General features: G+C 36.5%; 2 protein-coding genes and 1 long non-coding RNA gene across 7 annotated transcripts in view; 2 read left to right on the top strand and 1 right to left on the bottom strand.

Moving 5' to 3' along the window:
* UBE2Q2 (ubiquitin conjugating enzyme E2 Q2) overlaps positions 1-8,160 on the top strand; it is an 86,659-nt gene extending 78,499 nt beyond the window's left edge. The window contains exons 12-13 of the mRNA XM_058294586.2: positions 5,195-5,261; positions 6,508-8,160. Coding sequence (XP_058150569.1) covers positions 5,195-5,261; positions 6,508-6,539 — 99 coding nt within the window. The 3' untranslated portion in view covers positions 6,540-8,160. The remainder of the gene's footprint in view (positions 1-5,194; positions 5,262-6,507) is intronic.
* Positions 8,161-9,025: 865 nt separating this feature from the next.
* LOC131278038 (uncharacterized) lies at positions 9,026-10,153 on the bottom strand. The gene is made up of 2 exons (XR_009185157.1): positions 10,102-10,153; positions 9,026-9,435 (listed from the first exon to the last, which is right to left on the bottom strand). It is a non-coding gene; the product is annotated as an uncharacterized lncRNA (long non-coding RNA).
* Positions 10,154-10,194: 41 nt separating this feature from the next.
* The window catches only part of FBXO22 (F-box protein 22), a 55,414-nt gene continuing 47,876 nt past the window's right edge, over positions 10,195-17,732 (top strand). For all 5 annotated transcript variants that reach the window (XM_012528894.4, XM_058294580.2, XM_071214316.1 and 2 more), the window contains exons 1-4: positions 10,195-10,391; positions 10,763-10,901; positions 15,787-15,874; positions 16,647-16,742. In XM_012528894.4, coding sequence (XP_012384348.1) covers positions 10,246-10,391; positions 10,763-10,901; positions 15,787-15,874; positions 16,647-16,742 — 469 coding nt within the window. In that variant the 5' untranslated portion in view covers positions 10,195-10,245. The remainder of the gene's footprint in view (positions 10,392-10,762; positions 10,902-15,786; positions 15,875-16,646; positions 16,743-17,732) is intronic.

The raw sequence follows: 17,732 nt of genomic DNA, 5'->3' as shown, positions 1-17,732 counted from the left end.
ATAGATTGTTACCCACACCTGCAGCTTCATCCCCGCCCCAAGCAGGGGAGAAGGGGGCATGAAGCTTTATCAGTCTCTCTGGGCAACTTCAGCCTAGGGCTGCACAACTTAGATATGTCCACACAGCTGTGGCTTTGTCTCCTGACAAAGGAGAAAGTTGGGAGAAGTTTCATTGGTCCCTGGGGCAATGAGGACAGCTTGGTCCTCAACAACTTACAATACCAACTATATTCTTGGCTCCTACTACATAACCAGCAAGGAAGAAAGGGCAGGAAGCTCTAAACTAAAGAGAAAAACTGCACCCAGAATAAATATTCTAGTAAGCCAGATGCCAGCACACTAACAAAAAAGTACAATTCACACCAAGAAACAGAAGCTATGACCCAGTTAAAGGAAGAAGATAAGCCTCTAGATGACATAAAGGAATTGAGACAACTAATCATAGATGTTCAAACAAATCTTAATAAATTAAATGAGATGACTAAAGAGATTAAGAATATCATGAAGACATTGGATGAACACAAGAATTTGAAAGCATACACAGAAAAATAGATCTTATGGGAATGAAAGGTAATAAATGAAATAAAAAACACACTGGAATCATATAATAGCAGATTTAAGGAGGTAGAAGAAAGAATTGGTAAACTTGAAGAAATGGCCTCTGAAAGTGAACATGCAAAAAAACAGATGAAGAAAAGAATGGAAAAAATTGAACAAGGCTTCAGGGAACTAACTGACAACAAGAGACCGCAAACATACATGTCATGGGTGTCCCAGAAGGAGAAGAGAAGGGAAAAGGGGGAGAAGGAATATTTGAAGAAATAATGTTAGAATTCCCCAACCCTATTGAAGGACATAGATGTCCATGTCCAAGAAGCACAATGTACTCATATCTGAAAAAATACAAATAGACCAACTCTGAGACACATACTAATCAGAATGTCAAATGCCAAAGACAGACAGAATTCTGAGAACAGCAAGAGAAAAACAATGCATAACACAAAGGGATACTCAATAAGATTAAGTGCTGATTTCTCACCAGAAACCATGGAGGCAAGAAGACAGAGGTATGATATATTTCATTTACTGCAAGAAAAAAACTTCCAGCCAAAAATCTTATATCTAGTAAGACTGTCTTTCAAAAATAAGGGCAAATATAGGATATTCACAGATAAACAGAAACTAAAAGCATTTGTAACCAAGAGATTGGATTTGCAGGAAATACTAAAAGGTGTGCTAGAGTCTGAAAAGATAGAGGAGACCTGGAAGAGAGTCTATAATGAAGATCATATCAATAAAAGTAACAAAGTGTCAAAAGATTGGTGAGAATAAAATATGGCAGATGAAACCCAAATATTCAGGAATAAACTTAATAATGTAACCAATGCACTTGTATTCAGAAAACTACAACTCAGTTTTAAAAGAAATAAAAAGACCTAAATAACTGGAAGGACATTCTGTGCTCATGAATTAGAAGACTAAATATCATTAAGATGTCAGTTCTACTCAAATTGATATACAGATTCAATGCAATCCCAATAAAAATTCCACCAGCATTTTTCCAATAAATGGAAAACATGATAAGCAAATTTATTTGGAAGGGCAAGGAGTTCTATTTGAATAGCCAGAAACATATGAAAAGGAAAAGCACATTTGGAGGAGTCGTATTTCCAGACTTTAAATCAGACTTTAATTCTCTAGCTAAAGTGGTAAAAACAGGATGGTACTAGAATAAGGACAGACCCATTGACCATTGGAACCAAATTGATGGTTCAGAAACAGACCCTCACATGTTTGGTCAAGCAAATTTTGACTAGCCTGTCAAACCCACACAGCTCAGCAGAACAGTCCATTCAACAAATGGTGCAACTGGATATCCATAGCCAAAAGAAGGAAAGAGGACCCCTATCTCACATCTTATCCAAAAATTACCTCAAAATGAATCAGAAACCTAAGTATAAAAGGAAGAACCATAGAGCTTCTAGAAGTAAACGTAGGAAAATATCTTCAGGACCTGGTGGTAGGTGGTGGATTCTTAAAGGAGAAAAGAGGAGGACTGAGATGGACTACTGATGTTTAATGTATACAGAAGTTTTAAGTTCTGTAAAAGTTTAAGTTACTGTAAAAGTGTGGGAATGTACAGAGTGGATGGTAACATATTATAGTGAGTAATAGCTGGTTTATAAATGGGGATGTGGCTGAAAATGGTAGTCTAGGGATGTAAATGCCAACTGATAGAATGCTAGAGAATAGTCTAGGAACTGAATAGCACTGTAAACCCAGAGGTGGATGAGAATTGGGGTTGATGGTACAGATGCAAGAGTGTCCTTTGTTAGCTAGAGCAAATGTACATCACTATTGCAAGGTGGTGGGAATATGGAGAAGCATGGGAAAAATACAACTGGAGTGACCTGTGGACTGTGGTTAGCAGTAATAATATAATATTATCGCATATATGTCAAACTTGTACTGTGTTGATAATGGGGGAGTATGGAAAATGTTTGCCAAATGTACACTATGGACCTGGTAATAATTGGATGATATTATCTCATAATCTGTAACAAATGTTCCACCACAATGTGGTGTGTTGATAGAGGGGTGTCGTTTGGGGATTCTTCACATGTGCATGATTGTTTTGTAAGTTTACAACTTGTATTGTAAAAAATATATTTAAAAAATAATAATAGGGTGGGTTGGGAGAAAAAAGACATCAAATGTAAGATAAGGAGTATAATTAGTAGTAAGATTTTGATAATATTCTTTCATAATTTGTAACAAATCTCTCATGACAATGCAAGGTGTTGGTGGTGAGTTGATGTCTGGGTCTCCTATATGATGTTATGCATATTTGCTTTGTAAGTTCACAACTTTTACTATACACTTATTGTTCATGTATGTTCATATATAAATGGTATGAAAATAATAATAGGGTGGGTTGTGGGGAAAATACTTTGGTTGGTATAATCATTAGTTAAAAATGTTTAACAATAATGCAAGGTATTGGTAGTAGGGTGAGGTATTAGTGCCCTGTATGATATTATATATGTTTTGTAAGTTCACAGCTATTACTATACACTTACTGTTTATGTATGTTCATGTATGAGTGATATGCTTCAATAAATTTTTAAAAATCAATACATATCAGAAACTCAGGGAGAGCTCAGGAATATTAATTGTCTTAAAATCCTTATGTCATTAAAAAATAAAATGAGAGTGGGTGGGTAGTGGGGTATATGGGAACCTCATTTTTTAATGTAACATTTTGTGTGATCTATGTATCTTTAAAAAAAAAAGATTAAAAAAATGAATCAAGCCTCTACATTGGTGTTAGAAAACAAAGAAATCAATAAACATAAAAGCAGAAATCAGTGAGTTACTATTAATTCCCCATTAATTAATAAAGCCTCTGCAGTCACATTTCCCATAATCTATTGATAATTGAAAATGGGGAAGGCTAAAGTTCTCATATTCTTGTGTTTTGATGGTTATTGGGCAGTAGGGCAAGGAAGTGACTGCTCCGTGATCATTTGGCAGTTACAGTGTGTGTGCATTTTGTTATGTACAGCCTGTTTCTCTATTTCTGTCCCTTTTGTGAAAATACAGACAAAAAACCTTTTTAACTTTCTGATAACACTACTGCATGTTTTATGTGTTTTAGTATTTCAGACATATTATGGTAGGGTATTACTATTTTTTTAAGAGTCTTAGAAATTGAAAAACTCTACCCTGTTGAAAACTGGGAAAAGGATATAAAAATACAGAAAGAGAAATGCATGGCTCATAAACATATGGAGAAATGCTCAGCCTCATTGAGTAATAGACATGCAAATTAAAGCTACACTGAGAATTCATCTTTCACCTATTATATACTGTCAAATGTAACATGTTTGAGGAAGTACTCTGTTGATATGGCTGTCTGGAGGCAGTTATACATGGATGGTGGGTGTGTACATTTGTACAGTCCTTGGAGGGCAGTTTAGCAGTGTCTTGAAATTACAAAGGCATATGTGTCTTTTAACCCAGTAATTCTACTCTAGGCATTTTTACCACTACTTTGCATAATATATGCACAAAGTTGTTTGTGTAACATTGTAATAGCAAGATATTGAAAGCAACAAAATGTGTACTAATAGGGGACTGGTTGAATTGTAGAATAGCCTTCAAATGGAATATTTCACTGTTTAAGAAAGAGAAAGGTAAAGCTTTCTCTGTATTTATGAAACAACTCCCAGATACATTATAGAAAGGGGGGGGGTAGAAGAGTGTCTATAGCATAGCATGCTACCATTTTGTGGAGGAAAGCCAAGGAGTGGGGGAAGGATGGAGAAGGATATGGCTATTAACAATAGGCTGTACAGAGTTTGCGTGTATAATCATAATAAAGAAGGCAGTACAGGAAACTAATAGTCATAGTTAACTTGGGGGAATGGATGTAGGGGGCAGATTGGAAGGAGAGTTTTCACTTAGAATGTTTTTTAAACATTTTTGATTCTTTGGCTTTATGAATTTTATTTTTAAAATTCCATGACATAATATAGTAGATTGGAATGTACCACTATGGAGAATCTTCACAATATATGAATAGGAAGTTGGTATATATGTCAGTTGTACTTATGGGGACAAAATCTTAAATTTGGCCCCTTAAAAAAGACATTAATGGGTATATATACCTTCCCAAGACATTATATTTTTACAAAAAGAGGACCAATGTCTTGGTGCCAATTACGAGAATTCTTGAGACTTCTCACTCAAAATGTCTCTCGTGTAGTTCTTAAAGCTTTTTTTTTTTTTATATGAAGGTAATATTCTGTAATTTTTTTTTCCTTTGGTTATTGATAGAAGTTATGAGGAAGAGGTTCTGTTTGACTAGCTTCTAAATAATGTCCTTTAACTTGGTTCATCTGTGTGGAGAGGGATACAAGAACTATAATAAAGCTTTGTCCAGGGATATGAGGACATATAAAAATGAATTTTGAAGCTTGTACTTTTTATTGGAATACAATTTTGGTTTTGTTTTATAAAATCGTAGAGAATAATGAATTTTAGAAATGAAGGTACTAAGTTCAAGAATTCTCTTTGAAATGGGAATATAACCCAGTTTCCTGTGCTCTTTTAAGCATAATGGTGTTATATCGATAAGCCGATTTTAATGATTTTCATCCAATTAGTTTGACTTAGTGTCATTCTCTTTCAGAATCAATATAATCTAGCAAGAGCCCAACAGTCCTATAATTCCATTGTTCAGATTCATGAGAAAAATGGTATGTTTAATTCAATAAGTATTTCTTGCCATTTATGAAGTTTTACATTATGTATTGTTATGTTGTATTTCTCTAAATAATCTTTACGCACTTCATGCATTCGACACTTTATTCAAATAGGAATAATTTTAATTTCAATAAATCCTGAGAGTATTTGAGTTATAAATAAAAAAGAACTTAAAATTATAATAAAAGTATTTTTTTAAAAGTTTCCTAAGCTTTGTGTAGCTGTAATGCACATTTAAAAAATTTTTGTTTCCAACAATGAGGTAAAAAGAAAACTAGACTAGGAACTAGAAGGTCTATTTTCAAATGCCTTTTGTGCCATGCACTAGCCTGTGGCCCTCAGCAGTTTTCATCACCTCCTTAAGCCTCAGTTTCTTCATTTCTAAGGATATCCTGCCAAATTTGTAAGGAACTAAACCAGGGCAGATGCCAATAACATCTAGTAACTTAGTGCTGCAAAATAAAATATTCATTGTAGCAGTGGTAGTAAAATGGATACCTTTTTGTGCAGAGTAAGTAAGATTATTTAAAAGGGAAAGTTTATAATAAAGTGTTCTTTACTTTACAATCAGCATTTGAAAATTATTATGGAAAGTGCTGTATTTGAGAGCTGTATTTGTATTTGTGGGAGTGTGTCAGCTTTGTGTTGGTGATAGCATTGGATTCAGAATTAGGACAGATGGCCTTTGAAACTCTTTGGTTTCTGCTGCTAACTTTGCTCTTAGCATAGTCACTTAGTCACCGCACCTGTAGAAGTGACTTCCTCATTGGTGAAGTGATAGTATTGCACTGGGGTGACCATTCAAATTCCTCTTATTCTAAAATGCCAGTATTTTGTTTGAGGGATAGTTATTTCTGAGATTGATATTAAACTCTTCTATACATAATTCAGTGAAGTTTGCTTTCAAATACAGAATTGAAATGAATACAAACCTAGTTTGCATTGTAACATTCCATGGTGTCTTTTAAAGCTAGGAATGCAAATAATGCAACTAATAATTAATAGGAATGCAGAGATTTTATGTTCAAAACACAAGTACAACTTATTTGTAGAAAATAACTTTATATTGTGAGCATATCAAAATGCTTTGCTACCAATCCAAGTGTAAGTTTAATTTTTATAGTAGGTTTAAATGCCAACACTATGAGTAGAGAACATAGCTAACTTTAACAAAATGCCAGTTCTCCTAGTTGGTTTAAGAATTAAAATATTTTTTCTTCCCCCTCCCCTCTGTTTTAGGATGGTACACACCTCCAAAGGAAGATGGCTAAATGTGTTGACTCTCGTTATGTTTGGACCAATGTTGCTTCAAAGAAAATATTTCCAACATACAGATACAAGCTTTGAGTGCCCCTATAGCAGCAGTTACCGAAGACGTTAGCTAATAGATATTTTAGTGGATAATCTGTCAACTGACATCCAGTATAAGTTACAGCCTTTTCATGTTGCTCATCTTAGATATCTTGGACTGAGCATTGGGGCCTTGACTGTATTTTTTCCTGATACATACACATACTGGCCACTCCTTATACCATCTCTCTTTCTTGAAAAGTGAAACCTAAGCAGGCAAGTCAGCATCAGGTTAGTAAAGTTGCAACCCCTTTTGGGTAATTTTCCTATATTTAGCTCATGGATTATGAGGGCTTGCAATATATTGTTTCATGTAGAGCCAATAAAAGTTTAATCATTGTTTAATATTGGTTTAGAAAAGTTAAAGTCTTCAAAATCACAGAGTTTATTCCTGTCTAAATCTAAAACAATTTTATGATATTGCCAAGATAATGACAGGAAACCTACTCATTAAATTAAACTTTTTCTGGCTTTGTGAAAACTTAACTGTTTCCCAAAAATACACTCTTAATTGGTTTGTATTGTACTTTTTAGTTAAAGCAAAGCAAGGCTCTGCCATTTAAGGTTTGTAAGTTGTAATCTCCACTGGGGCATCAGAGTCTTGTTGGGCTGAATCAGCTACTTGTTGGTTCAATATTCTTTATGAAGAAGAGCAGCAGTATAGAGCTTGAAGTTATTTAAAATACTAAGTCATTTTACATGTCCATTTTATTAACGGGGTGTTGCAATCATTTGTAAACTAATAAACTTATAAAGTGATTGGCACAAAGACTTCTTGAATAAAAGCTGCACAGTTATGTAAAAAGATATCTAATTTGGAAACTCTTAAAATTTGCTGCCATAATCATAACAATGGCTTTTACATTGAAAGACTAATGGGAAATCTACATATGTTAATTCTTCTATAAAACCTGATTCAAATCAATATACTCTCCATTTTATTGCCTTACCTGAATCAGTCCTGTTTGGTTGGTAATGGATTTTTTTTTAATATACACCCAAGTTTGATTTAAAAATAAATTCTAGATAATAAGCACTTTTAAAAAGAAATTCAGAAGCACATTTTTCTGCACAAACTAGTTGCAAAGTTCAGAAGTGTTTCTTATGCATTTGCTTTAAGATTCAGTTTTTAACTTTGTAAACCACATCAGAGAGACTTGGCACTTCTGCATTATTGTGTATGTTAACTTCTTTTGGTTCTATTTTGGTTAAAAGGACATTAAAGATTTTCTGGTACTTTTGTTCACTTGGTTACATTTATATAAAGTTCTGATAGCCAGTTGTTCAGATAACAAGTGACCAGGCAGAACTCTTTAAAGCATTAAAGTTCCTTAAACCTAAGGCTAAATCTTGAATACATTATTGAATTCTTTAATATCCTGGTGGCTAGCAGATTGACAGCTGCACATTTGGCATGCTTTGTCTTTTGTTTTTTTTTTGGGGGGGGGGGATTTTATTTTTCATTGCAGATTTACTTGGCAATGTACAGTAAATTTTGTAAACTTGCATCAAGTTTATGAATAAAGAACCATTTAAAACTTATTTGGTCATTTTTCTCATACAAGATGCTCTTTTTTTTTTTTTTTTAAACTGTCTATGGCTTTCTTGAGTTTCTGGAGTAGGACCATTTATGGGGTGAGGAGAAGAAGTTTGAGAGGAAGTGAGGCAGCTTGACTAAACAAAATGAAGCTAGATAACCCAAAAATGGTGTGCACAGACTTGGTATATGTGGCTTTTGCTCAACTTTTCCCTCTCCCACACTCATTCTTTAATATAAATTCAATTCCTACTTCATGGCTATTCATAGTTCCCCCTGTTATAATAATCTGCTCCCTCTTTAGCATGTCCATAGTCTCATTAGCAAACAGTTCTCAGGTCATCTCATGTACAAGACATCCAGAGTTAGGACAACTCCAGGCATGGTACATCTGGGCTCTGCTTTGCTTCACTCTTTGGAGATTTTTCCATGGTGATTTCATCTTTTAATTGAATGATGTTTATATGTGCAGCCACCTTTCTCTTAAGTCAGAATTAGATAATGGTCCTCCTGTCCAGTATCTCCTTAGGAGGTAAGGAAATCTCCAGAAACCCCAACGCACCAAGCATATGCTCCTCACTTCTCCTTGGCTAGAACAGGGACCCAGCCAACTGGGGCATCTAAACCAAAGCTAGTGAAAAGGAGACAACCATGATTAGCTTGGACTGGTTGTAAGTAATTGATAGACATAACAAACAGAAACAAAATCACTTTGGTGTTCTCAATACTTAAAGAGTATAAAGGGGTCCTGAGGCCAAAAAACCACTTATTTAGACCAAAATTACTCTTGAGCAAGGCATCAAATTGTTACCAGATTTTTTTTAGGTTCTTGACTTATGCTACAGAAATGAATTTTAAGAGCACGTCAGGTGAGTTAGGTCAGTAATTTATTCAGGTAGGGAGGGAAGAGAAATGGGAGAAAATAACAGGTCCACAGGTGAGAGAGCGCATGGGTCAGCAAAAGTGCTCAGGCCTTGTCTACTTTCTGAACAATTAATTATTCCACCCCTTTGCTAATGGCAGGAGAGGGGTTCTAGCTGTTTGCTGCCTTGATTACCCCACCTGTCAGTCCCCCATGAGGGCCCAATGATAAAGTCCTTGGGGAATAATCCGGGGCTTCTCCTGGCTTCTTAGTCTTTGTTCTGGATGGCCAGATCTTGGAGTTAGGGGTCTTCCAGCAGCCATCTTGGGAGTTAAAGATGTCCACGTGGGACCTTCTGCCAGGTTCCAGATCCATCTTTTGATTCCCTATCTTACTAGCCTGCTTTAAAATCAGGGTTCTGTTAAAAAAAGCAGGGGAAGAACAGATGTTAAGTGGGAAAGCAGCAGTATTTGCTGTGCTTACATTCCTTACGTCTGTGGTTCTCAACTTGAGTTTGCATCAGAGCTTGTTAATACAGATTGCTGTTTCTGGTATGGGGTGAGGCCCACGAATATACCAAAACTTTACATTTCCCAAGTGAATCTGTGCTACTGGCAGGGAACCAGTGCTATGATGTGGGACGTGCTTCCACAGCCATTGTTTTATTTAGCCAACACAGAATGGGAGGTGCTAGTTGTATTACTTTGACATTAACACGGCAGCAACAAAGATTTAACCAGGTTCAAAGGCGTTGAAAAAGGCCATGAGGAATGTAGCCAAGAATTGAAACCCAAATCACACACTAAGGCAATTTTAAAAGCACATACTGTCCATTAAAAATTGGGCTCATGCTAAGAGGTACTGGTACTATAATAACCAATACTACCCAGTCTTCAAGATACTCAAGGATCGGGGAAAGATGAGAACCGACAAAGAATTCAGTGCTGCATGAGCAGTGAGAAGCACAGAGGAATTTTCGCTGGCAGAGGCCGCGTGGTTGCAGGCGGATTACAGTACATTTTGGCCAAAACCTCACATATATAGCTCCCGTACCATCGCCGGAAACTCGGAGGCCTGTACTCACGTGGGCGATGCCGCGGAATACCCGCCTTTCCCGCCAGGCCGGAAGTGGCGCGTGCGCTTGCTCAGTGCGCGTTGGCTGGCTGGGCTGGCTTAACCTGGCCCTTCTGAGCCACCGTAGTACTTGCCCCGGCAGGGTTGGTGAGGAATGGAGCTGGTGGGTGGCTGCGGTGGTAACAGTCGCGGTCCCTACTCTGCAGACCCGCGAAGTACTTTCGTATTGAGTAACCTAGCCGAGGTGGTGGAGCGCGTACTCACCTTTCTGCCCGCCAAGGCGTTGCTACGGGTGGCCAGGTAAGGAGAGAGGTGGATCGTTTACCTTAGGACTTGCCCGGGTCGGGCTGGTTGGAGGAGCTGGAGACCGAGGGGACTCAGACGTGCTCTGGCTTCATTAGCCGTGCCCTGAGGCGATGCCCCCATCCGCGAGCTACCCCTCCTGGGGCTTCCTTTACCTGCTCACCGACGGGGCTAAGTTCCCCCAAGGTTCTCTTCGTATCCGACTCTTTCTCCAAACCAATGTCCGACACCTCCTTTCCGGAGTGTTCGGATCCGGCAGGGTTCTCCAGTAGCTACGCTAACAGGTGGAGAGAGGTAGTGTCCGTGGGCGACACGGAAAGGTGGAAATGAGCGTCCATTCCTAACTCTTTCTGCGTTTTCGTCCGCAGCGTGTGCCGCTTATGGAGGGAGTGTGTGCGTAGGGTGTTGCGGACCCATCGGAGTGTAACCTGGATCTCCGCCGGACCGGGAGAGGCCAGCAATCTGGAGGGGCATTGCTTGGTCCGTGTGGTAGCAGAGGAGCTTGAGGCAAGTAATAAGGCATTGTCCCTGTACAATCAGTTGCAGGGTGGTGGGCCAGCCTTTAAAAAGTAAGCCTTTTTTTTTTTGTCAATTTTGTAAATTGCTAAGTTTTTGCATTGTTGGAAACATTTTCTCATGCCGGTGTGGGGACCCACCCAGGGGCCCTGCCCCAAGTCTTCAGCACCGTAGATGCCTGCATGATCTAGGCATAAATTCAAGGTTAACAACCTTACCCAGAGGGGAGAGAATGTATAGGTGGTAGCATAAACTATAATCTTTCCAAAACAGTAGACGTTTTTGGTAAACGTCCTTTCTGCAAGCATAGTGAAAACATCATCACCACACCCCATATATAGGCTTCACGTGACCCTAGCAGAAATTCTGTACTTACACCCTATGGAATGTTCTTGTTCTGAAACCTCTTATATCACCTCTCATTTTCCCATCTCTTTGTGAAGCTATGTCCTCATTCTTCTAACTGCCAACTTTGGAGAGCCTCTCCTGTCAGTAAGTCCCAAAGAGATTATGCCTAAGTTGGGAGTTGGGTTGGAACATCTTGGAAAAAAAGGCTTTGTAAATATCAGTTTGGTTTTTTTAAAAGAATATTCTTACACTTTTAACTAACCATAGTCTTCATCCACCACTGAAATAGTTGCTGAAAGGGTTAAACTGTGGTTGTAACATCATTCTTTTTGTTTGTTTGTTTTTAATATCAGTTTTAATTACTGTAATTGTAATGGTTCATTTGACTTTTCTTCTATGGTGGGCATTTTAAGTATCTAGACTTTCACTATTATAATAATGTTGGGCAAAACCATCCCCTCACTTAACTTCCCTCGAAGCAAGTATTCTGTTTTGCAGGTGAAGGAACTGGGTCTTTCTGTTCAATGCTACATAGCCAGAAAGCAAAGAGCTAGAACTTAAAACCAAAGTATTTCAACTTATGATCCAGTACTCTTGTTTTGCTTTTCTGGGCACCAGTTTCAAAGAGGGTATAAATGATTAGGGAGTAAAATTAGGGGAGTACTGTTAAATCAGAAGCTTCTTGAGCACAGGCAACGGGCTGTGATAGCTCACCCGGGAATGAGAGGGAGCCACTTGAGAATAAGTTGCCGACCTGATGCTCTATCACTTATACTTTATTAATGTACAACCAGAAAACTACTACATAGCCATGACACTGACATCTCAAAATCAGGAAATTATCATTGATGCATTTCTACCACCTAATCTTTAGACTCAGTTCAAATTTTTCCAGTTATCCCAGTAATGTCCTTTATAGCAAAATAATTCAGTTCAGAATTGCAGGTTGCTTTTATTTGTCACTCTGTAATCTCCTTTGATCTGTGACAATTTTGCTGGGTGTCCTTGACTTTGACAACCTTGACATATGAGAATTACAGGCCAGTTATTCTGTAGAACCTTCATCAATTTAGCTTGTGTCTTATGTTTCTCATGATTAGATTCAGGTTATGCATCTTTGGCAGGAATGTCACAGAAGTGATACTGTATTCTCAGCGTATCTAATCAGGTGGCATATGATTTCCATTTATCCCATTACCAGTAATATTTCCTTTGTTTATACTCTTTTTGTACTGTAACTGATAAGCATTTTGTGTGAAGAAACTCTGCAACTGTGTAAATACTTCTACTGTTATTTATATCTATATGGACTATTAGTGTTCTATTTTATTCAATGGGATATAATCTATTACAATAACTATTTATTTTTCTGCTTGCAGATTATCCCCAATTTGGCTAACAGAAGGCCTTTCAAGCTGGGTTCAGTGTCATTTAGATAACTCCACATCTTTGAGCAATTCCTTGCTATCTGGCACAAGGTGTTCTATGCTTATTTTGTGTTACCTGTCCCAGTCCTGAAATCAGCTGTTGTTCCAAGGAGTTCTGGTTCCTTTTAGTGGAGAATGATATTTAGAAACCAAGATCTGGGCTCTAATTATGCTCATTGCTATTGAGTTTGCTCCTCCAAAACTTAGTGAATAGACAGAGCCAAGGACTATATGCATGGATAACATGCATATATGTGTGTATACATATATGTATATACATACACACATTTACAACTATGTTTCTATCTATAATGGAAATTCTTGTGTTCATACATCCAGTTCCAATTCAACATAAGATTCTCCGTAGTTTGCTTTCTGCCCATGTTTATAATTCCCTTTCAGAAAATGAGAAACCTGACTTCTGTCATTCTTTATGAATTTAGATATTAGATCACTTCCCCATATGTCAGCAATCTTCTTTTGTCTCGTTTTTCTTGTGGATTTTCTCCTTACCCTATTTGAGATCTGTTAGTTCCCAGGTAGCTTGCCGGTATCCAGAGAGAGATGTGCAGAAAAATTTCTTCGCTGACACTTTGGCTCAAATCCTGCCCATACATTTCTAGTAATTTGTCATATAGAAAAATTTAAAATGCAAACAAAGACTTTTCCATAAAGATGTTCTTTGGAACATCATTTATAATAAGGGAAATTGAAAACACCTCATTTTTATCTAATAGAATCTAGTCATTAAATGATAAACCTGCACAGTAGTGGCCAGGGGAAATGTTGATTTTTAAGTGATAAAAGCAAATTATGAAATTATTTGTTTAATAGAATCTCAGTTATTAAAATAAAAAAAAATTAGAAATAAGCCAAAATCCTAGCAAAAGATGTCTTTGGGGATAGAATTTTCTGTGATTTTTTTTCTTCTTTAAGCTGTTCTGTGTTTTTCACAAAAGTTTACCATAGCAGCTGTTATTTTTAAACAGCTTTAAAGGTTTATACATTGTAATGTCTGCTAGAGCCAGACAGACTTAGGTGAAAACACTAGTCACTAGGTGTGACTTTGTAAATGTAATTTAACCTTTCTGTGCTTCTCTTTTCTGTAAAATGAGAAGAAAAATAGTAATTCCCTTTATGCCCTCATAGAGTTGTTGTAAGGATTAAATAATGAAAAAGTAATGCATGTAACACAGTACCTACAGAACCAGGAGTATAATAAGTTTTCAATAAATGTTAGTAAATACTCTTTAATATTATATCATTATTAAAATTCATGTAATAATACCCTTAAGAACAGATCTACACTATAGTGAACTCTTGTCTGTTTGAAACAAAAAGGTAGAAACCTTACCCAAATCCTACATGCCTTTTCCTTTGTGTTTTCCAAATTGTCTGCAGTAGACATGTTACTTTTGTAGCCATTAAAAAAAAAAAAAAAGGTTGCTTTAATACTTTTATTAAAGTCCACTAAAAGGTTTATGAAACCTCTTGCCTTTTGTAACTTTGAATAATGGATGAGATCCTAGTTATATTGTTGTGCTTTGAAAACATTTTCATGTTGAGGCTTGTTCATCATTGTCACTACTTTTAGTGAGAATTAGGCAAATTCAGCAATTATTTTTCACAGGATGCCAGAAAAGAGAATAATAAAATCTCAGGGTTAGAATTCCAAACTTTAAGAATAGGAAACCTAAGGCCTAGAAAGTTCCTGAAGGTTTTTTTTTTTGTCTTTATTTTTTTAATGTTATATTAAAAAAATATGAGGTCCCCATATACTCCCCCACCCCCTTTCCTGAAGGTTATTCTGCTATTTTGTGATAGAGTTAGGACTTAAATCTAAATCTCTTGAATTCTCTCTTTTACTAAACTACACCAGGCATCACAAATGGTTAGGTCAGGCAGTTACTGAAGTAGGTGATGTGGCTCAGTGTAACATAATAAGGGGTAGGGCCATGGAAAAGCAGAAAGTGCATGTCTTTGTTTAGCAAACCCATTCAAGAGGAATGCAGTCTAAGTCTTGCCAAAATGTCTAGTTTTTCAGAAGAAACTGGAATCCGTTTTATGTAAAAATGTGGAATTTTGTATATTGGCAACTAATTTACATTTTTTGAAAATGTTGTGTGGGCCAAGGAAACCACATACATAGTCTTATGCAGCACCCAAGCCACCACAGGTCATCATGCTGCTTAGTATTTTTTGTGAAAATTTGTCTACATAGAATCTACTCTGAAGCATCTTAACATTCCCCAAAGTTATTTTTTTTTTACATTTAACCAACATTAAGGCTTTACAATATTCTAAGTATTTCGTTCCATTCTGTTAGTAAAAATCTTTGAAAATAACCAGATTGGAAGGAAAAAATCACTTCACCCTTTGATTTTATTCAGCTACTTTATCACTTGCTTGTAATGTGAAATTTAATGGAAAACAGATGAGTCTGAATAAACCTAGCTTATAAGGTGAGATAGGACACAAATAAGAATGATTGGGATGTACAGGATGTCCCATAGTGGAATACTTCCAAAGTGCTAAGGGCATCTAGGAAAATGTTCTAGAGGGGAGGTAGCATTTAAGATGGCTCTTGAGAGAAACAATCTTTAATCAAGTATAAAAGAAAGCAGCAGGAGAACATGTACAGAAGTGGTTGTGTTGATAATAGTAAACTAAAGGTCCCTCTAGGAAACTGGTTGGTAAGGCTGGAAATGAAGACCTGGATTATTTAATTTGACAGGCTATGAAAAGAGTGATATAGTCTGTTTACATTTCCTTCTCTTGATGTTTCTGATACTGTGATGCATGTTCAAATAAAGCAGATGGCATCTTTTGTTGGTACTTAATGCTTTTGGACTAGAAACTTTAGTTAATACTGTGAAAATGAACTTGAAGGCTGGAATGTGTTTTACTTGAAGGGATAATAGGTGTTTAATAAGTGGTTGAGTGGGAAATGAAAGAGAATGATTGAAAAATGAATGAGAAGTGGGTCCTCAGAATGCTAATGTTGACCTAAAGGGAGGTTGGACAATAGCAAGTTGAACCAGGGAGATACTTTAGGGACCTCTAAAGCACTCATGCATGCTGATTTTTTTTTTTCCTTGCAGAAAGTTCACATCTTACCACGGACAGTTCTCTACATGGCAGATTCAGAAACTTTCATTAGTCTGGAAGAGTGTCGTGGCCACAAGAGAGGTGAATATCAAAAGAAAAAGTTTTTTTGTTTCCTTACATATGGAGTTAAACACTCTATAAATCCTGAGAGTTACTGACTTTTTGAGGCTGTGGGACTGCCTCATATGGTATGCATGAACATATCGGGCTTTGACTTTGAGGAACCCTTTTGCTCCAAAGATTGATTTTTAAATTTTGTAGTACAGTGGAAACAAACCATATAGAACTGTGTTCTTCTCATTTTGAAATACTTTAACCCCCCAAGGCACATCTTTTTATTATTATGAAAACCAGAAGTGTTTCTTTGGCTGTTTGAGCCTTTTATTGAATTTGGGTTATGTGGTTCTATTTACCAAAGTCATCTACAGATATCATGCATTCTTCTTGGCTTACTAAGGGAAAAAGCCTGACATGCTGAGGCCTACAGTTAGACTTAGATAGTGAACTATCATTATCTAACCTGAATCCAGTTGACCTGTTAATGCAGTCAAAGAGTAGGTATGTTGTGATATCAGCTGAACAGATAGGTAATGTAATATTTTGTTGCTTAACTGCTAAATTTAACATCAGTGGGTCAAAAGTGAATGCGAACAAAAGGGAAGGCAAACTGGTAATGCTAAAGGTTAGATTTAGAATTAAAAATAAAAAGCAGGGACTGAAAGGGGAAAGTTTGTTTTAATCAAAGATTTTAGATTTTCTTAAAGCTTTCTGGTGTTAAATGACTTAAAGATTATTCTTTTTACATTGTCAGACTTCAGTGACACTTAATAATTTTGTTACTGCATTATTACAGCAAGGAAAAGAACTAGTATGGAAAGAGCATTTGCCCTTGAGAAGCTATTTCCAAAACAATGCCAAGTCCTTGGAATTGTGACGCCAGGAATTGTAGGTGAGAGAAAATGCCGACTGGATAAGTTCATGTTTGGTATTAATGTGGGATTCTATAGATGAGTGAGTTATCTGTAACTTGAGAGCACATCTATATTTTTGGTCATATAAAGCACTATAGAGTTAGTTGTATTTATCATGGTTTTATGTTTGGTTTTATATTATATTAATGTTCTTAAGGTTATTGTGGTTAATATGTCAAATCTAAAGTCTACCTATATAAACTAAATGTAGCAAATATTTTTCCTGTAGCCATTTGCAAGAGGAAAATGATGATACCATTTCATTCTCCATTTTTCTAATTACAAAGTGTTAGTGAACATTCTCAGGGTATTTTCAGTTCAACCAGTACTGTTTCTGGTAGGTAGAAGTGAGGTGGAGGTGAGATTAGGAGCTAGGTCCTACTAAAAAACTTCTGGTTCTCTAATTGGCTACCACCGTTTGAGGTTTATAGCATGAGGTTGTGCCCTTTTCCTTGTTTGATTGCTGCTGGTGAATTTTTGCTAGGCTTTATTATTTTTTATTTTCTGTGGATAATGGAAAGAGATTCTATTGAGGCAGTAAAGGTGTAGCAGTTAAGATACCTGGATTAGAATCTCCTCTGTATTACTTAACTATCTGTATAACTTTGGGCAAGTTACCTAACTTTATGGGGCCTCAGTTTCTCAATCTCTGATGAAATGAGAATGATGAGAGTTGTACCTTCTTCAGAGGGTTGTAAGGATGAAATGAGTTAATACATGTAAATTGTACATTGCGAAGTAATAAGTAAATGATCTGAATTTAAAAGTATTGTACAATGAAGTACATAGGCTTTCAAACATTTATTCATGAATGAGGATAACTCTGTTTTTGTTGGTGACTCTTAAATCTCTCTCTGATCATCAGCTCCCACCCATTACTATGGTATCTAATAAGTGTATTTAATCACCACACTTTTCTCATTGGATTAAGAAAATTATAGCAGTAACCATGCTTTTCTTTTAACTTT

The sequence above is a fragment of the Dasypus novemcinctus genome, chromosome 3 (genome assembly GCF_030445035.2).
Source record: "Dasypus novemcinctus isolate mDasNov1 chromosome 3, mDasNov1.1.hap2, whole genome shotgun sequence".
NCBI classification, from domain to species: domain Eukaryota; kingdom Metazoa; phylum Chordata; class Mammalia; order Cingulata; family Dasypodidae; genus Dasypus; species Dasypus novemcinctus.
This window is presented reverse-complemented; position numbering and strand designations above follow the sequence as displayed.